At 39.4% G+C, this 25,809-nt stretch overlaps 1 protein-coding gene across 19 annotated transcripts in view; it reads left to right on the forward strand.

Moving 5' to 3' along the window:
* Positions 1–25,809, forward strand: part of adgrb2 (adhesion G protein-coupled receptor B2) — a 320,439-nt gene that overhangs the window by 155,957 nt on the left and 138,673 nt on the right. For 18 of the 19 annotated variants that reach the window (XR_002874120.1, XM_023959844.1, XM_023959851.1 and 15 more), the window contains 3 exons: positions 3,926–4,114; positions 18,315–18,476; positions 25,426–25,590. Coding sequence is in view for 18 of the 19 variants with exons in the window: in XM_023959844.1 (XP_023815612.1) it covers positions 3,926–4,114; positions 18,315–18,476; positions 25,426–25,590 (516 nt within the window). In the remaining variant the exon portion in view is untranslated. The remainder of the gene's footprint in view (positions 1–3,925; positions 4,115–18,314; positions 18,477–25,425; positions 25,591–25,809) is intronic. The other variant, XM_023959856.1, reaches the window with a different exon arrangement.

The following is a 25,809-nucleotide window of genomic DNA, read 5'->3' on the forward strand; positions in this document are numbered from 1 at the left end:
ATCAGAAAAAAAAAAAGAGTCCAACTTTTACATGCTTTTCTGTGTCTGTTACGCGGCATGCGCCCGATGCTAAAAGCAAAAACCTTAAAATAACATTGCAACAACACAACAATGAGACACAGCAACAACACAAGTGTTGTAGCTAGCTTTGATGCAGGGTTTCAAAATTAGTCAGCAAGATATAAAGTTTGAATTAAATATTTCCTGACAAGAACTGAAAAGCACAGGACTATTCCATAGCTTCTGCCTGTAGTTGCTTTTTCCCGCCCTCGTACTTCCTGACCAATGAGTGAAGAGATCTTTAGTCAAGTGTTTTTGTTTACAAGCTTTAGTCCGAACAGGAAAGTCCGCTTGAAGTCAGTCTGAATACAGTCCAAACGTTAAGTTCAGGACTCGATACCATTAGATCAGTGGCTCTCAATTATTTATTGCCAGGCCCCCCCCTAGGAAAAAGAAAATGTCCCCCCCCCCTCCCACACACACAATCTCGGCGCGTTGACAATATCTTAGGTTAGTATCTATAGAAATTGTGTAAGTATACCTAAAATTGTATCTTCTAACATTAACAAAAGAAAAAAATCAATATAAATCCACTTTCAACAAATATTAACTTTATTTAGCCACACAGAAACCCTGTTATAGTCTAAAACAGAAAAGAAACTTAAAGTGCCTAAAATAAAAATCTGCCAGTCCTTATTTAAACTAGAAACATTTTAACCAACTGAACCATTTGATGCTGAGAAAAATAATTCAATCAATCAATAATATTAAATGTAAATTGATCTGAAACATTAACACAGCAGCACCAATATATTTAACATTTTTAGTCTGAAGAAATAGGTAAAAACATTGTTCAAAATTTTTTTCTAAATGATGGATTGTTTATTTATGATCTCATATAGTGCAGCTGTTTTCCTGCAGTACTTGATGTCGTTATGTCAAATACTGACACCAGCTAAACCACAGGCAGACAAAGAATACATTTATGGAAAATAAAGACACATCATCAAAATGTCTCCAATAGTTCATAAAGAATGACACTTTTAGCATGAGCTGAGGAATCTAGGCAGCGCAATCCAGGCAGCGCGTGCAGGTTCCGCGTGGGCCGTCTCGCAGCCTGATCCCCCAACCCCTCCCCTCTCCTTCGCACACGCAGCCGCGTGTGACAGGAGACAGAAGCACCTGCATAGACGGCAGTTCACAGTTTCAGGCTGTTACAAATTCAGTGATATAAAAGATAATACAAAATCAATAGTAACGCAAATTTTTTTCCAAGCACTGAGCCGCTGTCACCACCGCTTCCCGTTAAATTTGCGCGCCGGGCAAATACCTGTGCCTAAAACCGCCACTATTGTGCACCCCGATGGCGCGCCCCACTATTTGAGAAGCACCGCATTAGATGGAGTTTATACCCTCGCTTTGCGCCAGACGGTTCAGGCTTCCGCGTAGTCTGTTAATTTCTTATAATGCACACCTTGTCAGTCAATATCCCTCAGGTATATATTGATGTTGTGTTCAATGAATTAGTTATAACCCTTAACCAGATTACTTTGCACGGTTAATATTGAGTGCATGAAGTTGGACCAAAAAACAAACAGTTGACATTTTCACCATTTGACTATTTTCAGACCTCCTTTCTCCTTAAAAGTTGTGCAAAACATCCCATTGCTCATATATTTCCCTTTCCATGATCACCTGCATCTCTCATTAATCAATGGGCCTAATTGATGTATAATGTCACCGAGAAATGTTTTTCTCTTTTTTTGAAATTTAACTTAATTTTTTTTTTTTTATTTTAGTCACAATTATCATATTAGTATCCATTTCAGCATGATGGCCACAATGCATTTCTAACAACACTTTTTGGTCAATAGTCTACCTATTTTGGATTCACGAGAAGAGGCACTTTTGAATCAGCTTCCCATTTTTTAGGAACAGCACAGCCAGCACGATCTGAAAATGGGTGGAATATAGGATGACGAAGGTGGATAATTTTACTTTGATCTGAGTTGCCTCCAGTTCCTTTCAAATCTAGTGGAATACCAAAGAACAGGCAGCTGTCCAGAGCCAGCCTCCAAAAGAAAGTGTCTGACTTTTGAAATAGTTCTTGAGCTGGTTGTTGTACTAGGCACATCAGGCATATAAATATATACATGTGTGCATTTATATTTAAAATGTGTGTTATGTAAAGTGGCCTGAATCTTTGTTAAGGCAACCTGGGCCATTGTTGGCCAGATGTGTTTAAGCATCCGGCCTACGCCCCCTTGTCATAGAAAACAGCGCACAGTTCATGCGTAAAAGATATCAGAACATCTTCAAAGGCTGCAGACACTTCCAGTTGTACAGGGACTTTCTTGCATTTGTTCTCTGTTCTCTGTTGATTTCACTTACAATTCAAAGCCCGTGTCAAATCCTCATTGCGGTTTGTGCCTGCTTTCCTTTGCACAGTCAGTTTTAGTAAATCACCCACAAATCTTAATTAAATTCAATGTGCATGCAATCTTAATGCAGCCACATTTATTTTAGCACTTTTTCAAACTCTAAAAAACCCTGCGTTGTAAATTTTGTGACTAAAGAGTATAATTTGGCAGTCATTTTTGCCCTAATGCTAAATCTGGCCACCTTGAAGTAACATATGCATAAACCTCTGTTTTTATACTATATTGTTGACTTGTTTTGTCTAAGATTTGTTTTCCTATCTGCCCTTTTGCCACAGTTCATGCCTCAAATAGCGTTACATGCTTATGTTGAACTTGTTTCAAGGAGCAACAATAAAAAGTGTGCAGTTTGTGTGCCCAAGATGCCTCTGGGGGGTCTTAATCCTGCATGCTTTGCATTTAAAACACCCATTAGCATTAAGAGTAAAGAAAACAGACATCCTTATGAGTGAAATACAGCAACTGTAGATGATGGAGGGCTTTATTGCTGTGACTTTTTATGGGAATTTGTGTTTTTCTTTGTGTTCATTAGTCCCAAAAAAAGAAGATTTAAAAATGTAAAAATTTTACTATGTGATGGGGCCTGGAATCAATCTCCACAACATTGGATTATGTGAAGGACATAATGAACCTCTGCTGTCATTACATTTCCTATTATGTTTGTTTGATTACTGCAGCCACTTAGTGATTTCATTATCTCCCAAGATTCTGTATTGATCCCATCACAGCTATGTTTGTTTTATTATTGAGAAAGATTGGACTCCTGTCTTTATAGTTCCAAGTGAAACGCTTGTGTTATGTAAGTTAAACAACAGTAGAAGTGAGAATTGCTAAAACTTTTGCTTTGATTGAAATGAGAAGAAAACATTGTTCTGAAACTTGCCGTTCATCTCAAATAGCAGCTTTCTTTGTTTTGTCGACTTGATGATTTTGTGCCGCAGCACTTGTGCACACTTAGTACACCTAAGCCTCATTTCCACTGAGCGGTGTGTTACGGTACGGTCCGGTCCGGTCTAATTTTAGAATGGTTCACACAATTCAGGCGAGCATTTCCACTCAAAGTTGGACTGTCATGGCGCATCCGGGGTGTAGACCAATTGCGTCGCTTTGCGTTTGTTGCAGACATCTTTTCCTGATACATGTCGACTGAAAGACAACAATTGACTGTTTAGAATCGTTGGCGCTGGTTTGGCGCTTTCTATTGCTGTAATGACCTTCCGTCAATCAACGGGGTTTCATCGTGTGACGACAGTAGCTCCGCTCTAACCGGTCTGGACCTACAACCAACGGGGGCCCAAAAATGGCACGATTCGGTCCGACTTAATAGGTCCATTTAATAATGGAAACGCTCAAAATACTGGACAGAACTACCATAAAGTAGCGCTCAGTGGAAAGGAGGCTACTCGGCATGAGCAGAAACCATTGGATTCATTTAGCTACTGTTGCGTGCACATTCAAATTTCCAACGTTTCCTCCTCGCTTCTCAGGCGATCCCGCAGCTGAGGAATGGTCACAGTGGAGTGTGTGTTCTCTCACATGTGGACAAGGTTGGCAAGTGAGGACGCGGTCTTGTGTATCTTCTCCCTATGGGACGCTGTGCAGCGGTGCCCTGCGGGAAACACGCATGTGCAACAACACAGTTTCCTGTCCAGGGGAACCTGGAATCATCACCTCAGGTATGTCTTAATACTTACACTCTATTGGCTACTTTTGGCCTGTGTCCAATTCAGAAAAACTTAATGCTTGGGTTTTGTCAAATGTGTTCATTCAAGTCTAGAAGACTAGACTTTGTGGAGTCGAGCCTTTTGCTTCAGCTCATTTAATGGTAGCAAAAGCAGATCTTATTCTCTTGGGTCAAATCAGAACTGCTCTCCAGAGGAGTCTCTCAATCCTTTATCTCAGTCAAATTTATCCCTAGTACATTTTTCTTTTTGTGAATCTACCATCAAGACAAAAAATACATTTAGAACCAAATGGTAAGCGTCTTATTTATGTGAAATATTTCATTGAGCCATTATTGTGGGAGCTACGCTCTGAAAATGACACTCAATAGGTGACATCTTTGAAGTTGTCATATTTTACAATAGTTATAGATGTTTTAAAACTGTAAAATTCCTCACTACACACTTAATACACTTTTCTCAGAAAGGTATGAACGTTTGCATACTCTTGTTTAAACTCTCAAAGTTCAAATTTCATAGCAAATAAATCCAGTACTGTAGAATGAAAACAAAACTGTCTCAATCAAAGATTTGTGTAAACCTGACAATCTGAACACATTTTGTTCAGGAGACACAACACTGAGGAGACTTATTGACAAAGTTGGCAGCCAATCTACACGCAGAACACTGTGCACTGTAAAAAGAAAAAAGGTTGCACTGAATAATCTGCAACACCGTGTAAGGTGAATCGCGATATAGCAAGGTACCACTGTATTCAAAGAATGAAACCCAAAATCTGCTTGCTTTTTAAGATTTATGTATATTTGGCAAACTGTAGGCATTCTGTACTGTTAAGGAAGCGTGGCATGGAGGAGAGTGTTTGACAATGCTTTACAGCCAATCAGGAAGCAGAACATAATTGCTCTAAAAATAAAATTAAAAAAAAAAACATGCAAAATTGTATTTACAAAAATCAGTGAAATGGTGTAACCATGAAAGGTGAACTGCAATAGAAGCATTGGGTATCACCAATATATTCCAGAATCTATTAAATTTGATACAGCAGAGCTTGGATCTATTTGATTCACAATTTTTTCGATTCTTTTGATCCCCTTGATTCAATTCACTTGTTAATTTACACGGTTTACACAGATAGAAAATATTTTTTAGACATACATTAACAATCTATATACAAGTTTTGAAGATATTCATATTAATCTGATACAGTTCACATATTGTAAAATTGTTAAAAGGAGAAGCTCCAACAAAAATGTGCAGATCAGTAACGTTGTTAAAGGTTTATACTGGCTTATATTACAGAAACAAATGTTCTGCTGCTCCTGGAGGGTGTTTCATTCTGGCCACTAGGTGGAGCTTGCGCTATAGCATTACACGTTATTCCAGGCAATTTGAGCAAGAAACTTTACTTTAGACCAGTCTGGCCAGTCTGGCCGGTCCGGGCCGCGGGACACTTGGCACCGGGATGCACAGAAAGAACAAATAATTTCGATTTTATTGTTTTGTTTTTTTTCGAAAAAAACGTTTTATTTTGAAAAGTGACCGGATTCTCTCTGTTACATCCGTCACACTTACCATAGCAACCAGAGTGTGTCGCATTGGGTTAGGGTAGAAACGATGTTGCTCATGTGATGTTCTGTTGTTGGTGTGACGTTACGAGGACACAGCTAATAAAGTTGCACATGATTACACAGTGGATTTACGTTTATTATTATTATTGTTATTATTATTACTAAAGAGAAAATACCACCCCCAGTCCACGGTAAACGTGTCTTCCGTTGCACCTCAACCCCCCCCCCCCCCCCCTCCACCGGTCCGCGGTAAACGTGTCTTGCGTTGTACCGTTCCGCGGTGACAAAAAGGTTGGGGACCATTGCTTTAGACCACAAATGGTTACTTTAAAAAAATCTTTCCTTAAAAGACTTTAGAAAATTCATGTCTGAGAGTATGTAAAGCTGTTCATTTAGTCAGCAATGTATGTTTAGGTCGAAACGAGAGTTAGCATTTCTTATGGGAAACTCCATTATATAAGCTAGCGGACTTTGGCTTTACTGCTGTTTCGCGGACAAGGAAATTCATAAAGATCGATCTCTACTTTTATGGATTTATTCTGATCATTTCATGGATTTTGTCTACCTAGCCCCACGCAATATAGTGAGGGGACACTATATCTTTGTGAAAAAATGTATAAACAATTAAGGCAAATGTTACTATCTTGTATCTTTTGAGGTCTACATCCCCCACAAACACACACAAAGGCACATGCACCATTATCAATTCATGTTTCCACATCTTTAGAGATTCTGAAGGAAGCTAAAGGATGTTGTTAATGTAGGAGTGTCTGATGAAAGAAGCTCGATCTCATCAGTCAGAACACAACGCTGCTGATGGAAAAAAAAAAGGTTCTATTAATCTTGTTGGGCAGCAGAAAGGAGCAGAAAAAGATATAAGTTATCTCTGAAGATCATGTGCCTTGATCTCTATTTGTATCTCTCTTTTCATTCATTGTGTTTGTCTCATTATTCTTTTCTTGTTTTCATCCACATGAGTGTAGCCTGGAAATTAATCCATTTTAAAAGCATTTTCTGCAAACTAATCTTTGAATGTATTTGTGCTGATGATATGACCACTTGGACTAAGAGGGAAAATCATGAGCAAATACTTATTTACTCCCATGATGAACATAACAACATGAAAAACCTCAACTGCTCATTTAGTTTTTACGTCAGCTTTACTGCAATTGTTCTTTTTTTAACTCCAAGACATATTTTCCCAATAAAATAAAAGTTTCATGTGTATACATGCTTTGCCAATCAGTCTAAGTGCTGCCTGCTCATGACAAAACGACAGCAGAAAAAAAAAAGTAGAATGCGTCATTCTTTTTCTCCTGGAGACACACAACACAATCAGGTTACTGAGGGGACTTGTAGTCAGTTTATGCTAAATAATTCTTGTTTTGATTGAAGGTTTTTACTGGATAAAATGCTTAAGTGTTTTCTATCCAGCTTGTATTTGATTGGCCTGATTTGAATAGAGGTTAAATTCTGTCATAAAATAACGAGGCAGCTTTTTTTTTTTTTCCCAAATCTTTTTCAGCTGCTTTTCAGAATATCTTTTGTTCCTTCTCTTTGTTTACAACATTATGACCTGAATCATTAAGGAATGATTCCGGTCTTCTGAACAAGGCTTGAACACTAGACACAGAGTTCTTGTCACTGTATTTTCTACACTATAAGGTGCACTATTTCTTTTTCAAAAAGCACCTTATATTTGAATTAAAGTGGGTTTTGCTTAATATTGAAACAGGTTTGAGAGATATGCAGTGCTTTGTCAAAATGTTGGGTGGGTGTCATAAAGAAAACGTGTCAAATGTGTAGCATTGTCTGAGGTTGTGTCTGAATTCCCACCTTAACCCCTAACTACTCAAAAACGATGTAGTGCTGCACTATGTAGGGCCGTGAATTATAAAAAGCAATTAGGACACTGTGCTCATTACTTTTTTTTTTCTAATGTCGGATATGACGTCATTGATTTCACAAAGTTAAAATCTAATTAAAATTAGGGTTTTACGATGATTATTAATGAGTCCACCGTCTTTTGAAGATAAAAACTTTGATGGTTTATTAAAATAATATATATATAAAAACAAATTTTGGGTTAAAAAAGTTCTGACTCAATCCATTGTGAATATGTATATATATTTACCGATCTAGTGAGCATCAATGCACACTGGTTTTTCGCAGAGACTTCTGAGAAATTTCCAGGGCACTGGATTTGGGAATTGTAGATTCGGACAGCACTAGAAAATGGCGAACATATATAGTGCACTATAGAGGGGTTAGGGTGGGAATTCGGACATACCTTGACTGCTTTTTTATGTGTTACGAGCAAGGTTTGAAGTTAGCATTGTCACAGTAACAACTGTATGAGTCTGTTTTTTCACATGTTACAAACATGGCTAAAGTGTTGCGTGTCGGACTGTTATGTGTTATTGTAAATATGCTAACCCAGCTAATAAGTGGCTGTATCGGGCCGTGGTTTTTGTACGGGATACTAACGGGGTTTTGAGTTAGCATAGTCAGAGTGACATTTGTTTTAGCTTTATCATTACGTGTTTTTTAAACCCACAAATTCACAGGGATGAACATGAAGGGAAGAACATGAAGATCCCCCATTGATGTTCTGGTTCAGGTCCCCCAGCCGGCACTTAAACCGGGGGCCTTCTTGCTGTGAAGCAAAGGCGCTAACCACTGTAGCACCGTGCCGCGTTTTTTTATTTTTTTTGCCTTTTGTCCAAATAATGAAGCTAAAGTTTGTTTTAAAGAAGCAAGCTCAGTGATAAAGAACATTTAAGCTATGTGACCGGAACTCCTTTTTTAGCCGTGCGGTTATCACTGTGGTATATCACTTTTTAATGCACACCCAGCTACTTATCAGAATCGAGAATTCACACGGACCATGTTATAAAAGTGTTGTGAATACGCTAATGCACCTAACATAGCTAACGTGTTGCAGTGTCGAGCTGTGTTTTTTTTTTTATGTCACTAACAAGGTTGGCTATTATTGTGTATACACTAACGTTGCTAACGTGTTGCTATGTTGGACTGTGTTTTTGGTATGGGATGCTAACAAGGTTACGTTTGTTTTACTTGTATTAGTCTGTTTTTTTTTTTTCTTTACATGTTAAAAAGAAAATGGGAGTTACAAAAATACGCTAACGTGGCTAACGCTTCTATCATGTAGCATTAGTTTTAGAATTACTGTGAACGCCGTAAAGTCTGACTTATCTCTGACTTTTTTATTTTGGTTGTAGTGCTTTTAAGATTGCTACGCCTTATATATGACATAAACTTGATAATAGATCATTCATTGATGGTGCGCCATCTGGTGCGGCCCTTAGTTCTGAAAATACTTTTTCACTAATCTTTGCATCCTTATTCTGCCTTTATTGTTGCTTTTATTTTTATGAGACTAGTATTTTTCACTTTTACTCAAATGTACACATTTATTAATGTTGTCAGTTTCCTCGTGCCTCTGCTTTAGATCTCTCTATATGCAGTTTTCATTTTTACATTCTACACGTATGTGAATATTCAATGGGTTTTTTATATGATACACTGGGCAAAGTAAAATGAAAAAAAAAAAGCAAACAAACAACTGTAAAGGGAGAGGAACATTTTCTTCCCTGTCAGTGCATATGCTAATCTTGTCTTCATGCAAATGTGGCAGCCCGATTTGTCTGTCTAAGCGCCTCATTTTCCTTTCCGTGTCGATATTAATACCCTGAGCCGCTCCTTTGATGGGATATTGGTTGCTGTGTTATGTTTCGTTTATTATTTCATTTTATCCTCTGCTCCTCTGATGTATTCTGACACACTTCTGGAGGGGTTTCGGGGCACTCCAGGGACTGCTTGAATGGGATCACACCAAATTCAAGTTGACTTAACTTGTGGGGTGTGACTGAAGCGTTTGAAAGTCTTTTAATGAATTAGCAGATGTTTTTTAACGGGAAAATATGACATTGCAAGCATGTATAGATTTAAATGGTTAATTTGCTTACATGTAAAAAAAACAAAAACAAAAAAAAAAAAAAGTGGCCAAAGATGTTAGAAGTACCTATTATATTTGTCTGAATGTCCCCTACAAGGAAAAAAAACTAGAAAATACATTTAACACACATGAGACACAGTGTTATTTACTACGAATATATATATATATATATATATATATATATATATATATATATATTTTAATCAATTTGTGTTTGCTCACTTACAAATTATTTGGCATGCTGGGAGTTGTTTTCACTTTTGTTAGAAAATTTCAGGCTATTGTTCACTTCCTACTTCCTTGTCCCTAGAAGACTATGTAGAGCTGGACTATCCAGTGTCCCTGAATTTTATTGCAATTCAGACACATGTTTACTACGTTTCTTTTTTTTCAATTTTACTTTTTAAAATGCTAAATATGACGTCACCTATTTACACAAGTCTTCTTTCTTTCTCTTTCGGCTTTTCCCATCAGGGGTCGCCACAGCGAATCATCCTTTTCCACCTCACTCTATCATGGACATCTTCTACCCTAACATTAGCCAACTTCATGTCCTCTGTTAAGACATCCATGTATCTCCTCTTTGGCCGTCCTCTCGCCCTCCTGCCAGGCAGCTCCATCTCCAACATCCTTCTACCAATATATCCACTATCCCTCCTCTGAACATGTCCAAACCATCTCAGTCTGGCTTCTCTGACTTTGTCGCTGACACAGGCAACATGAGCCGTCCCTCTGATGTACTCGTTCCTTATCCTGTCTAACCTGGTCACTCCTAAGGAGAACCTCAACATCTTCATCTCCGCTACCTCCATCTCAGCCTCTTGTCTCTGTCTCACTGCTACCGTCTCTAACCCATAGAGCAGAGCTGGTCTCACCACTGTCTTGTACACCTTTCCTTTGAGTCTTGCTGTCACTCTTCTGTCACACAACACTCCTGACACTTTCCTCCACCCGCTCCAGCCTGCCTGCACTCGCCTCTTCACCTCTTTTCCACACTCCCCATCACACTGAACTGTTGACCCCAAGTACTTAAACTCCTGCACCTTCTTCACCTCAGCCCCCTGTAACCTAATGCTTCTACCTTGATCCCTCTCGTTCAGACACATGTATTCTGTCTTACTACGACTGACCTTCATGCCTCTTCTTTCCAGAGCAAACCTCCACCTCTCTAGCTGTTCCTCCACCTGCTCTCTACTCTCACTGCAAATTACAATGTCATCCGCAAACATCATTGTCCAGGGAGATTCCTGTCTTACCTCGTCTGTCAGCCTGTCCATCAGCATAGCAAACAAAAAAGGACTCAAAGCTGATCCTTGGTGTAGTCCCACCTCCACCTTGAACTCCTCTGTCTGACCTACAGCACATCTCACCACCGTCATACTTCTCTCATACATGTCCTGAACTACTCTGACATACTTCTCTGCCACTCCAGACGACCTCATACAGTACCACAGCTCCTCCCTCGGCACCCTGTCATACGCCTTCTCTAAATCTACGAACACACAATGCAGCTCCTTCTGACCTTCTCTGTACTTTTCCATCAACATTCTCAAAGCAAAAATGGCATCAGTGGTGCTCTTACGGGGCATGAAACCATACTGCTGCTCACAAATCTCCACCTTCTTCCTAAGCCTGGCTTCCACTACTCTTTCCCACAGCTTCATTGTGTGGCTCATCAACTTTATTCCTCTATAGTTGCTGCAGTTCTGCGTGTCACCCTTGTTCTTAAAGATCGGAACCAGAACGCTTCTCCTCCATTCCTCAGGCATCTTCTCACTCTCTAAAATCCTATTGAACAACCTCGTTAGAAATTCCACTGCTGTCTCTCCTAAGCACTTCCATACCTCCACAGGTACGTCATCAGGACCAACGGCCTTTCCGCTCTTCATCCTTTTCAGAGCCTTCCTAACCTCATCCTTTCCAATCTCTGCTACTTCCTGCTCCACAACAACCACATCTTCCTCCCTTCTTTCCCTGTCATTTTCCACGTTCATCAGCTCCTCAAAATACTCCTTCCATCTTTTTTGTACACTCTCCTGAGTTGTTAGCACCTTTCCATCTCTGTCCTTAATCACCCTTATCTGTTGCACGTCCTTCCCATCTCTGTCTCTCTGTCTGGCTAGCCTGTACAAGTCCTTTTCTCCTTCCTTTGTGTCTAACCTGTCATATAGCTCATCGTAAGCTTTCTGTTTGGCCTTTGCCACCTCTCTCTTCACTCTACGCTGCGCTTCCTTGTACTCCTGTCTACCTTCCTCAGTCCTTTCTACATCCCACTTCCTTTTAGCCAACCTCTTCCTCTGGACGCATTCCTGTACTTCCTCATTCCACCACCAAGTCTCTTTACCGTCTTTCCTCTTTCCAGATGACACACCTAGCACCTTCCTACCTGTTTCCCTGATAATTTCTGCTGTAGTTTCCCAGTCATCTGGAAGCTCATCCTGACCACCCAGGACCTGTCTCAACTTCTGCCTAAATTCCTCACAAGTTTCTTCATTCTGTAGCTTCCACCACTTGGTCTTCTTTTCTGTTTTCCCTCTCTTCTTCTTCCTGACCTCCAGAGTCATCTTACACACCACCATGCGGTGCTGTCTGGCTACACTCTCTCCTACCACCACTTTGCAGTCAATAACCTCTCTCAAATGACGTCGTCTACATAGGATGTAGTCCACCTGAGTACTCCTACCTCCACTTCTGTATGTCACTCTATGTTCCTCTCTCTTCTGGAAGTAAGTGTTGACTACAGCCATTTCCATCCTCTTCGCAAAGTCCACCACCATCTGTCCCTCCAGATTCCTTTCCTTCACACCAAACCTGCCCATCACCTCCTCATCACCTCTGTTGCCCTCACCAACATGTCCATTAAAGTCTGCTCCAATAACAACTCTCTCTCCTCTGGGGATACTCTCTATGACCTCATCCAACTCACTCCAGAATCTCTCCTTCACTTCTAACTCACAGCCAACCTGTGGCGCATACCCACTGACTACATTCACCATCACCCCTTCAATTTCTAACTTTAGGCTCATCATCCTGTCTGAGACTCTTTTCACCTCTAGAACACTGTTTACAAACTCCCCCTTCAGAATCACACCTACCCCGTTTCTCTTCCTATCAACACCATGATAGAACAGTTTGTATCCTCCTCCAATACTACGTGCCTTGCTGCCCTTCCACCTTGTCTCCTGCACACACAGTACATCTACCTTCCTTCTCTCCATCATGTCTGCCAGCTCTCTGCCTTTCCCTGTCATTGTGCCAATGTTAAGAGTCCCTATTCTCAAACCTATGTTCCTGCCTTTTCCCTTCTCTCTCTGGCCACGGACCCTTCTGCCTCCCCTCTTTCTTCGACCAACAGTAGTCAAATTTCCACCGACACCCTGTAGGTTAACAGCATCGGTGGCGGTCGTTGTTAACCCGGGCCTCGACCGATCCGGTATGTGTAAAGTGTTGTGGATGATTCGCATGGTTATTTTGGCAATTTTTACGCCGGATGCCCTTCCTGACGCAACCCTCTCTATTTATCCGGGCTTGGGACCGGCACAGAGGCAACTGGCTTGCAACCCCTGCGGCTAGATTCCTGCGGCTAGATTCCCTATTTACACAAGTAAAAAAGTTTTTTCCCTATTTACACAAGTAAAAACTTCATAAATATGAACATTTTCCAAATTTCATTAATGAAATGCTGTGTTCTAGTGATTAAAATTTGGAAGATTTATAAAACATAGATATACTTAGATTAGGTTGACACATCATTCAAATGCAATGCATTGTGGTCTATATTTGCCAATCTAGTGACCATTGATGCACACTGGTTTTTTGCCAAGACTTCTGGGAAATTTTCAGGGCCCTGGATTTTGGAAATATACTGTAGATTCGGGCAGTCCCACAAAATGGCTTTAGAGGACACTGTCTTAGAGTGAAGTAGCTTGGACAGTTATTTTAAAGAGTAACTAGATATTTTTGTGTGAGCAAATCTCCAAACAAACCAAACTATCAAATATCTTCAAATGTGTTTTTTTTTTCCTAATATCTGAAGTAAACTGGAGCTGAGTTTACTTATAAAAGGTAGCACAACAGTTAGTGATTTATTCAAGGAAGGCAGATTGAGTTTATATGGTCAGTGACATCTAGAACTGGACTTGAAACAATTGAATGCAGTCTGTCAGGTCAGTGCACAGTCAAAGGCTGTCACATCAGACTTTCAGTTACCATACAAGCAGGAGACCACAAGTTTATTTAAACATGCTACAATGAACTCATGGGAGCTTCATCAAAAACAGATGCATACCTCTACAGGACAGAAAAACACTGATGACTCATGTTGACTTGGTGGTTTGTTTCTTTTTTTCCCCTCTCCACCAAAATATTTCCATAATTTTTTTACAGAAGTAGACAAATCTATAATATGCACATGTCCCTTTGCAAAACAGGAAAAAGAGAATTGGTGGGCTAAACAACAACAGCAGGAAAAAATTACCAAATAAAACAATATAGCCCCTTTTCTTCACCATCATAAGTCTTGACTATAAATAATCTTGAAGACTGTCCTAAAATGATGCTTTTCTCTAGAAAATCAAAATCTTTGATATTTTCTTTATATGTTTGAGTAATAGAATTAAACGTTTTAACAATAAAGTTAGAAGAGTGAACATTTTTATTTTTAAACTTTAAAAACCATGTCAAGACTGGAATAATCCTTTTCTGGTTCCCGCTGTGGATGCATTGCTTGCAGCACTGGCCAGGCTACTGGGGGCAGGAGGGGAAGGCACATGTCCCCCCAGCAAAATAATTTTAAATCCGATTTTTTAGTCAATACTAGTATAATTTTCGACAAAGATTAAGAACTCATCAAGCTTCTGTAGCAATGCAAAAATAACAAAATAAATATTTTAAATGAGATCTTGAGCCCCTTCAGATTATTTGCCACACCCCTGTATCCCTTGTACTATATTGTGGGGGGTCCAGATGACCCCACCCTTTCATTGAGGTCTTATTCCTACAATGACAAAGGTGGATAAAGGTGGAAAGATTTCATGTAATCCATGGACACCAGTGAAGATCACAAATCATTGAAGAAAAAAGGTTCAGAGCACTGTCTAGTGGGTCTAGATGACCCAAATCCATTGGACAGTGGGGTCCATGATATGGTAAAAAAAAATATTCTTATATTTGAAAAAAACTCATTGATAATAAATGAGCAATAATAAAATTGTTTGAAATATAACTGAACCTCTTATTTATAATGGCCTTCCACTCTGTTGTTCTCATTTTTCTCTCTTCTGCCCCCCTCTCGCCCCCTTAGAAAAAGTTCTAGCTCCGCCACTGTTTTGTAGATTATTTGTAGATGCTACTGAGCGGGCGTATTCAGGAACCGAGTGAGGAACCTTACCACCGCGCAGGTGCAATTCTAACCAAGCAACCCCGCATTTTACAACTGCACACCTGCAATCCTAACTGAGCGGGGATCCTGCTCGGTCAGTTCTTCTATGCTCCCTCACCAGGATTTACGCTCAGTGTTAAGGGGGCGTTTTTGTCACTTGGGGGGGCTTGGTTTTTAAAGTTAGAAGACGTTTCGCCTCTTATCCAAGAGGCTTTGTCAATTCTTATTCAATAAGAATTGACAAAGCCTCTTGGATAAGAGGCGAAACGTCTTCTAACTTTAAAACCAAGTCCAGATGACATCCCCTAAACCTACTACAATGTAACCAACCTGGATGAATGAGTCTTCATAGACATGAATCAACACACGCATCTTTGATCATTTTAGGACCTGATTTTATGATGATGTCACAAGTTGTAATTCAAAACTGACTTTTTACTACAAACACATTTATTTCAACTTCATTCCTTTATGAAAAGTCTCACTGGAGGTCCTGCATTGAAGCAGAAACACCTGGGGGAGCCCATATATTAAAATGACAAGAAACTAAAGTTCTGAAGCAGTTTGGAAGGATGCTGCTGAAACATCTCATAAAGTGTCACTATCCACAGCTGACAGGGTAAAGATCATGCAGCAGAGAAAAGGGAATGCTGTTTGGGATTTACTATACAAAGGTGTTACACTTTGCAGCTGCACATGGGGCCAAGACTTTTCATTTAAATGCATTATATGTGAACTTATAAAATGAAGATGATTGAATTGACTATTGGAAAAGCTTTGCAAACTTCAATAACCAGGGAAGCACAGAGGTGGTAGTAAAAATCCTACAGCAAGCCTTTCCTGCTGACTAAACAGGATGCACTTTGAAAAAAAGAGAATAAATGCCTCACAAATAAATAAACTAATGTACATAGAAAATGTTAGCCAAGCATTCAGATCACTTGAATAAAACACAGTTTAAAGCATATCAATGGTTGTGATTAGGGATGTCCTGATCTGACCACGGGATCAGAAATTGGACTCAATTGTGTCGTTTCAGACTCCATCAAAATCAGATGTTGCATCCCGATCAGGCATCACATATTTACTCTCATTATTATGATCAGTACGTTTTAAGCTGAGAGCAAATGTCTCTATTGGTTTGTCTCAACTCAAACAAAGACCTACAAAGGCATTTCAAAAGAAAAAAGATTGTTTTTTGTTCATCTTTAATGAAAATGGCCCCCTCTTTTCTGAGAAACAGCAGTGATACGGCTGACAAGGGACCGTCTACAAAGTGCAAGCTCTGTTTTTGTTTTTTTTCCTTAAAAGGAAAATCAATAATCTCTCAAAAACAACTGAAACTAATAAATTGTTACATTGATATGCGTCAGTCTTGAATGCTCATCATTATATTTATGCTACAATGATGATTCTGGAAGAGACTTGTAAGCATTTTCAATAAAGATAATCATTTATCGCCAAAAATGTTCAAAAGCTCTGAAGATGCTAAAGCTTTGGTCACCAAACTTTCTTACATGATGTTTATTGATCAACTAGTATTAGATAAATGCATAATTTTTACTTGATTTTTCAAATAACTTCACAGAAATGCACTGCTTAAGTGTTAAACTGATTAAATAAGGTAAATAAAACAAAAATATGGCATCTGTTCGTTAAATGTGTTCCTTTTTAAATGTGTTACAATGTGTGGAATGCCATAATTACGAATATTTTGGGCCAAAAAAAATGGTGTTTGTTTGTTAATGCATATGTTTATAAGTACTTTAGTATTTATGTTTCCTTGGAGTTTTTCTTTTTCTTTTTGCGAATTCTAAAATCTTATCTAGAAATCAATTATGTTGTCAATTATTATTTTATTTAACTTTTCCCATTAAAGGTAATATACAAACACTTATGTACCGACATTAAAACATTCATGAGAAATGATGTTCACCAAAGCTTACTACTGTATCCACTTTCAGTTAAAAAAGACTTACAAATCGAATAACTTCATAAACTTTCAAAATATTTTTTTTAGCACTACAAAACTTTTGACATACGGCTCTTCAGTGAGGCAATGCAGAGCCAAACTGATGCCATGTTTTTGTTTTTTTGGCTTTATAAGTCTGTTTTACTGTTTACAGTAAATTGTCCTCTGCCTTTTACTGTAAACAGCTTTACATATCTTCACTCTTTTTTAATACCACCGTCCTCCCCATCCCTCTCCCTCTTCCCGCCGCTCCACTGAGCTTTCCCTTCACAGAGCACATTTAATTATTCATTACCATGATTTATTTAGTTTTGCTCTACACAGGACCAGCAGTCTTCATCCTCCTGTCTCTAACTTTATTTAGCTCATTCCCTCCCTCACTTCATCTTCCTCACTACATCCTATTTTTTTTTTTGCCTTTTAAAAATATTTCTTCCCCTTTTTTCTTTCTTCTGCTTCCTTTCAGTAAGTCCTCTCCTCTTTCCCTAAATACTTCAAACTCTTCCCCATTTTTTTCTCTCTCTCTCAAAAGTCATCCAAAAGTTTATAGTTCCCAATCTTTTTCATTTTCTCACATCATCTCCATCTTTTCCTACATTCTCTTTTTGTCGCTTCCTCACACTCATTAATCAGCTCTGTCATCCATCTCTTCCTTGTTTGGAGTCCCCATTTCTTGCAAAATCTGCCCCTGGCATGTAGAAGAAAAAAAGATCAAGAAAATGGATCCCAACATGAGCTGCCACTCAGTCAAGCAGCATCAGAGGTTTCTCATCCGAACGGTTTTCGTACAACTCTGGTGCTCCTTTGTTCTTCTTGTATTTATTTCAACTTCATCTTTAGCGGAAATAATTAAATAAATACATAAACAGGGTGTGCAATGAGTGAAAAGGAAAAAGAAGAAAAAAATAGTATTTTCATGCTTGAATAGCTGATGATGACTTTTGAAGGAATGTTTTCGCATCCACATTGTCTTGACTTGAGCTCCAAAACTGCATGTCTTCAGATACCAGAATGCCTCTTCCTAACCACCATTTTCTTCCATTTGATACTTGTAAGTTAAGCCATGTTCAAATTGCCTTTTCCTTTGTAACCAGAATGTATTTTGTAGATCAGAAACTCACCTGTCAAGTATTTCAAGGAATGTGCTCATACTCATAAAATCTCTGGTTTCTCTCATCTTCTAACCCCCGCCCCCTGCTTGCCATTGGATGCCTCCTTCTCCTGTCCCTTCCTTTTTGTCATATATCCACCCCCCGTGTCTTGCGTATGTGTGTCATTTACACGGGTGTTTGCAGTGCATGGTCAGTGGGAGGAGTGGTCGTCATGGAGTCTTTGCTCTGTGACCTGTGGGCGGGGCTCCAGGATGCGAACCAGGAAGTGTACGGATGGAGGCGGGGTTATCACTTGTGAACGCCCAGAGATTCAAACCAAACTCTGCAACATAGCGGTGTGTCCTGGTCAGTACCATCCTCATTAACAGAGCTCTCCACTCCTGTCTTGTAAGCATGACATTTTTTAATGTTTTCATGTCACTTCAACCCAAAACAATGAAGCGTTGACATTGCAACTTTTGCATTTGCATGTATAATTCATGTCCTGACATTCTTGCTGCTATAACAACTGTTTAAATTTGTTTTCTTTATGAAATACAAAGGCTTTTGTTTTGTTTTTTTAATTAAACCCATATAGCTATTTACATCAGATTTAATAAATGAATACCTATGACGCCTGTCTCATAAGCCTCATCCAAACTTTCCTTAAAAGGCTATTATAGTGCCCTGTAGTTCCTCATCACTCCACTAGGGGCAGTAGAAGGCCTTTTCCTGCTCATTTCACAATGTACTGTCAATGTACAGCCGCAGACACGCCCCTTCCGCGCGTTCATGCTGCTCTCCTCCTCCTGCCCGCTCGCACATCCCGACGGTGTTAAAGCACCACGGCAATCTTAGAACATAATAGTTATTTTACAAAACTACACAGAGTCGCAGCACAAGGATGAAAGAAAATTCCGACCCCTGGATTAGATGATCTTCTATTGGCTCGGAAATGGTTTTTTCCAGAAAATGGGGATTTGACTTGGGACCTTGACTTTACGACTTTTAAAGAATGTTCATTAATCTTTTTTAATTTGTGCAAAACTACTGTCAGATCTAACAAACAGGGCTCCTCTGCCATTTTTTCATTTGCATCTCAGCTGTGGATGTGATGAAACCCGAAATTCCTGCGAATAGTGTGGAGCAAAGCCCCTTCCCCTTCCCCATCACCGCTAACTAAGAGTTTGCATTATCTCCCGCTAGCTTACAGCCCCTCAGAACCCCAAGCTAACCTCAGCAATGCAACAAAAATGGTGAAAAATATTGGAGCCATCCAGCCATACAGTTTTGATCCAGATGCCAGCTCAGACGAGGTAAACGAGGATCTAGTTTTCTGAAGGTGGATGCAGGTGGACTGCCGACTGTAACAACTACAATCATGTTTTCTTCTGCTCCTGATTCACCACAATTTAAATAAATACTCAGAAACGCAGTTTTAGTCTTAATTTTCTTTAGATATGTCCTACATAATGAGAAGAATGCTACAATACCATAATAAAAACACCAAAAGCTAAATTTTCATCATAGTGGTTCCTTTAATATCTGATGAAAAGGCAATATGACATGACAGTGTTCTGCCAGGAGATCTGGACTAGCTGTACATATTTCAATCTTTATTTGACTGGGACTGTTATCCTATCAAGTGATCACCTTAAAAAAGGTCTAAATTTGGAATCCTTTTTCCATTGTTGGCTTGTTTCAGACTGCTGAGAGTTCTGCCATGAAGAACTTCAATTACCGTCCTTGAGATTACATGGTACCACCAAACCTGGTCAAAACAGTGATAAGGAACCTTTCTCAGGTCTGGTGTCAGACAGTACCACAAGGCTTTCCTTCACTTCATCTCAGGCAATCCAGCTGAAACGTATCCATCAGAGTAGAGTGAAATGTCGCAGCAGAGACTAAGATAATGGAGCAAGATTTAAAAATGAGTCTAACTCAAGAAACTTTTAAGATTCAGACGCTCACTCAGACATAAGAGCTCCCATTAGTTAATTTCATAAAGAGTTTCCAAAGACTAAAAGCAAAATATGTTTATAATTTCACTAGTTTCCATTCTACATTCAGAAATGTCCAACCAGAAAAAACACTTACTCTGAAAGCATTACTAGTACGAAACAATGTCAATTTAAGCGACTTGAATTGGTCTTGTTTTCTCTGCTGTCGGGCTGTAAATGGATTCTATGCTGAAATAAAGACATAAATGGATGCAGAAATATTAAAGCATCACAGAGTTCATAACAAAAGTGGTAGGTGCTTTCTGATTAATAGCTTTTTTCTTTTTTACTGGAATTGATTTCAGTCCGGGTGAGAGTGAGTTTGCTTGGTGTGTAATCACTCACTGCCTGAGAAATTATCGCAGAGTAGGTGCTTTTTATTTAGTAACTCCAAGGCAACGGATTTGCCATCATTTACCGCTGCTGCAGAACCTAAAGCTGGAACAGAGCTTCATCATCATTTTACCCCCTGACTCATCCTTTGAACCTTACCTTTATGTATTTTGTTTTTAAAAGCGGATTTTTTTTTTTTTTTTTTTTTTTTTTGATGCGTTCAGTAGTTTATTAAAAGGCAGCTCCGGCTTTCTTCACAATAAGAGTCTGTAAGGATGATCAATAAAGGGATGGAATTATCTTGATGGTCCCTTAAGATGGGTTGCCCTGGCTGATGAAAAGGGGGAAGTTTGGTAGAAAAGGGCAGGCTCTTCCTCGCAGGACCTTGAGAAAATTTGAGTCTATATTATTTTCTGTATCACAATGACTTCAGCCTGCTTTTGGGAGTTCAAAGGCAATTTTCCTTTGCTATGGGGGATATTAGCATTATCCTTATGGCACAAATGACCATGTAGAACAAGGCTCTAGAAGGTCAAGTCTGGGTATATGTGTATTTGGGTATTATTTTGTATAACACAAATATACAGTTGTACTACAAAATCGTATGCTTCCTTAGTTTGGTTAAGTGAAAGACGATCTCAAAAAGCTATAAAAATAAGAACAGTTTTTTTACGTATCAACAGTGGAAACTGCTTGCTGTTTACAGCCTTAGTCTCATGCGCATATAAGGGTGTTGTGGGTTTTTTGGGTTGTCTGTACCCGTTGGAGTGTCATAGAGAGGAGCGGCTGCATGTTAAGGGAAGTGCAGGTGTGTGTGCTGTCACTTTAAGGGGCATCCTAAAAATGGAATGTACCATTGTCCAGCACAGGGATCCCCATTCCTGGTCCTGGTCCAGATCTACCACCCTGAATGTTTTCTAGATCTCCAAGCCCTCCTAGCTGCTGAGTAGCTCAATCAGATGTCTCCAGATTCTGATTGAATGAACACACCTGGTCCAGGTAATCTGCAGCAAGCAGTGCAGGGAGAGCTGGAAAACAGGCAGGGTCGTAGATCTCGAGGACCATAAATGAGCATCCCTGGTCTAGCATGTGGATAGTGTCGTTTAACTTAGGCCTGGGCAACTGGCATTCAAGCGTCAACTTTTAATGAAAAGTCAGTGTATCTAAACGTGTATATGCGCGTTTCGGGCTTCCGCATTCAAAACTCGTACGTTCACGAGTAGCTACGCACGTTTCTAAGACCATTTTCAGGCTCTACATAAGGTGCACCCACTGAACGTTGAAAGTTCGATCAGGTTGAACTTTGACCAATCAGGGACTCAGGCTTTGTTAGTGACGTTTGGATGACGACCCCTTTTATTCACAGAAGTACCAGCTGTGCCAACTGAGACATTAATTATTGCGGTTTCTGCCCAGACAAAATGATATGACACCAAGTCTTTCATATATTGAAATAGAGCTGTAAAGAAAAAAAACTGGAGCAAATATTGACATTTAACCCCAAGCCTCTTCCAACTGTAGGTGGCAGACATGCGCTACTAAACAGTAGAAAAACAAAGAAACCCCTCAAGGATTTATCAGGGGGAACACAATGGGCAATGAGCGCACAGCACATGCACACCGTGAACAAAGCCTATCATGCAGTATTTGTAAGGCTAATGCAATTTGCACACACTCGTGCTGTCATACGGTGTCCTTACGCCACACTCTAATCATCGGTAAGGTGTGTGTACATGCATGAAAAGCACGAACAGGCTCTTTGTGCAGTCCACAGTATTTTGGGGGTTTCAAAATATGAAAAATATGAACATTTTCACCGTGTGGGGTTACCAAGTGGTCTACGACTTTGATATTTTGTGCGGGCCACCTGTACAAGTTTGCCCATTTGTCGCCCGGAGACAGCCCATATCCACGCATAGGAACAGTTGAGACAGACGCTCTAGGAACTCTAAATGAAGAGGTTAGACTTGATTGCATTGATTCAGTTTGACACAGAAAATCGCCTTGACATTTTTATATATTCTTGAACCAAAATACACACTCGAATAAGGATGTATTCTTTCTTTGTATACTTTTTTTGGAGAGCTTTTCATAGCAGCATCATTAATCCAAAGCCGTACTTTGATCAGTTGTTTTAAACTATTTGTTTTGTTTCCTTTTAAGCAAGTCTTTCTTTCAGAAAGGCATGTTTCCCTGCACTGCAGAGCAGCACTTCCGGTTTTCCTAAACCTTCATAAATGAATCTGCCGATCAGATCCTTATTTAGATCAGACCTTAAAGCAACACCATAAGAAGTTATCCAACTTTTTTAAGAATTCAACCCCACTGCTTGTTTCATCCTGTTTATAAATCTTATATACATTTGCTGCCTTGATAATATTTCAATATTCTCCTACCGTTCTCCAATATCTATATACAAAATTTCTGCAGGGCCTACAATTTTGGAAAGCATTACTTACTCTTAATTACAATTTTATTTACATTTGTGTTAAAATAAAAAATCTTGTTTTTCTGTAATTATCTATTATGCAGCGAAGAAACTATATATTAATCATAGAACTCTAAATGTTAAAATAATTGCTATCTCTTCAGATAAAGTTAATTGGCCCAGTCAAAATGAAAGGAAAAAAGAAAAAAAAAAAAAAACTTTTAGTTGATGTTCTCAAAAGCTAAGAGGAGGCTAGCAGGGATTTTCTTTAATTTCCTTAGGGGAAAAAGACGTGTAAAATAAAATTACAGGCAGATACAGGAGATTTGCCAAAAACGGAATCAATTCTGCTGCTTTTCTTAAGCTTTCCTAAAGTCAGACTAAATGTTTCCTTTTGGAAATTAAGAGTAAAGTAATCATGAACTGAATGTGAATCTGTAAAGATTTACGACACAATGATGTGTTTGTGTAACAATAACTTTTACGATAAGAACTTGTGCATTTATGTGCATTTACAGTTTTGCAGGGATTTTTATTTTTTCTGGATGAGAGCGTGTCATTCACACAGAACACACTTCATAACTCCCTGTGTGTGTGTGTGTCATCCCTCCACAGCACACGTTTGGTCCCAGGTTCTGTATGCTGCAACAGACCACATAATTAAGATAATAGATTTTGCATGGAGGAACTTTTTTCCTGAAGGTGTTTGACTCAACAGGGCCTGATGAAAAATAAATTCTCTTGTTTGTGCAGATATTTTTTTTGCAAACCCACTATGCTTCCACTGCAGTACTATTCTTCTAATAGAAAATAATAAATCGTAATAAGACCAAATATGATTGACTTCTAACACTGTGATGCCACAAAGTGGTTTTAGAGCAGAACTGGATGCAGACTTTGAGCGTAAAGCATCTCATTATTTCAGAGCAGTGACTTAAATTGGTGTAATGTTTACTGTTGTCTTGATTTTACAGTCAGATCTTTCTTCCCCAGGTCATTCACTCATGGTCAATATGATTCTTGTAAGTGTTCAAGGAGCTTAAAGGAAAGCCAAAATCTCTTTGAAAAACCATATTGCATCTCAAAAAATATTGAAGTTTGACTTCAAAGATCTGTATATATTTCTAATATATGACTGTTGTTTCCTGTAATATGAGATCAGTGTTGGTACAAATGACATTTTTTCTCAAGTGAGGGGAAAGGTTTTTTTTGTTTTGTATTTTTTGCATGATAACAGTATGAAAATAAACCTTCTCACATAAATTTGCCAGTTTTTAAGACATGTAAATAACTTTTTCCTTCCTGTTAGCAGTAATTTTGTCAGCATGCGGTGCCCCTGGTTATAATCCCAGCAGGTCCATTTCTTGGTTCTCCATGTGCATGCATAGGTTTTTTTTGCAGGCACTCCTGTTTCCTCCCACAGTCCAAAAACATGCTTCATAGGTTTATTGATGGTTCGAAATCTTCCCCCCAGGCTTGAATGTGAGTTTGTGTAGCCCTGTGATGGACTGGTAACCCATCCAGAGTCCACGTTTGCCTGACAGGAGTGGGTTCCAGCAACCCTATAACCCCGAAGCTATGTGATGCCCATGGTGTTCACATTGGACAATCAGGGAGGGGCTTCTTCTTCTTCTTTTTCTACTGTTTATTAGCATATGTCCACCACCTACAGTTGGTGCGAAACGTTGAAGCAGTGCACTTCTGGTGAATATTGCTCTAGCCTTTCTTTTTGACAGCTCTATTCTTATAGATGGAAGACTTGGTCTCATAGAACTCCAGCCTGGGACAGACCACAATTACTAATTTCTTGGCACTTCCGTGAACTAAAAAGGGGATGCTATCCATACATCAATACCAAATCCAAGTTTAACCTGGTTGAACTTTTAGCACATTTTGGCTATATGTTTTGTACTTTCAAATGAACAGGTGTAGCTACGCATAAACACACGAGTTTTGAATGTGGAAGCCTCGAACCTGCATTTACATACACCTTTCATTGGAAGCGGTTGCTTGAACGTGCGTTGCTGTGGGTGGTGTGAATGCAGCCTGAGAGGAATTAAACAAGTTTGGAAATTGGATGGATGGATAGATGAGTCTTTTTAATTTTTTTTTCTTGGTCATAGTTGTAAAACTAAACATGCGTACTAAAAGTGATTAAAAAAAAAACATTAATTTTTTACGTTATTGGTTGAGCTGTTTCCTTCTTTCTGTGTAAACTAAGCAGAGCTGAACACAACCCTGAGTAAAAGCTGTACTTCTCTAAGTGCATTATGGGTGGAGAAAAAGGGAAAGTACTCTGTGTGAACTCTCAAACAAGCAGTTATTTCATAACATGATGAAATATTTATTATGTCTGTGAACTCATGTCGTGGGATGTGTTTGTTGTTAGCATTTAAGGACAAATACAGTCAAATGGATTTTCTTCCTTCTTCCCTGGTGTGTGACGTTTTCTGCGGACTTTTTCTCCTACCGTTCTCCTATTTACATTTATTCCCTGCATATTTACAATCCCTCTGTCCCTCTCTTATCCACCTCTTCTTCATTCTCTGTCAAGTGGAAGGCCAGTGGTCGGAGTGGGGGCCCTGGTCGAGATGCAGCGTGACTTGTAACCCAGGCGTCCAGCAGAGGCAACGGCGTTGCAGCGCATCGGTGCACGGCTGGGCGGAGTGCAAGGGTCCCCATCAGGAGAGCAGAGAATGCGCCAACCCATCATGCAGCGGTAAGGCATATAAATGAATCCTCAGGATTCACCCTCACATGCTCTAAAACCCCATTATTCAAAGATAGCAAATGTAGTTTCTGAATGCATGCTCAGGCTTGTCTCTGATTCATGGTCCACATATGAGTAATTTTGTGCTCTGGGACCCAATTTGGTAAGTCTGTTTTCAAAAAGGAACCCGGGAGGTTTTAATGAGTCACGACCTAAATTGGGCTCAAG

Source organism: Oryzias latipes, chromosome 11 (assembly GCF_002234675.1).
Source record: "Oryzias latipes chromosome 11, ASM223467v1".
NCBI classification, from domain to species: Eukaryota; Metazoa; Chordata; class Actinopteri; order Beloniformes; family Adrianichthyidae; genus Oryzias; species Oryzias latipes.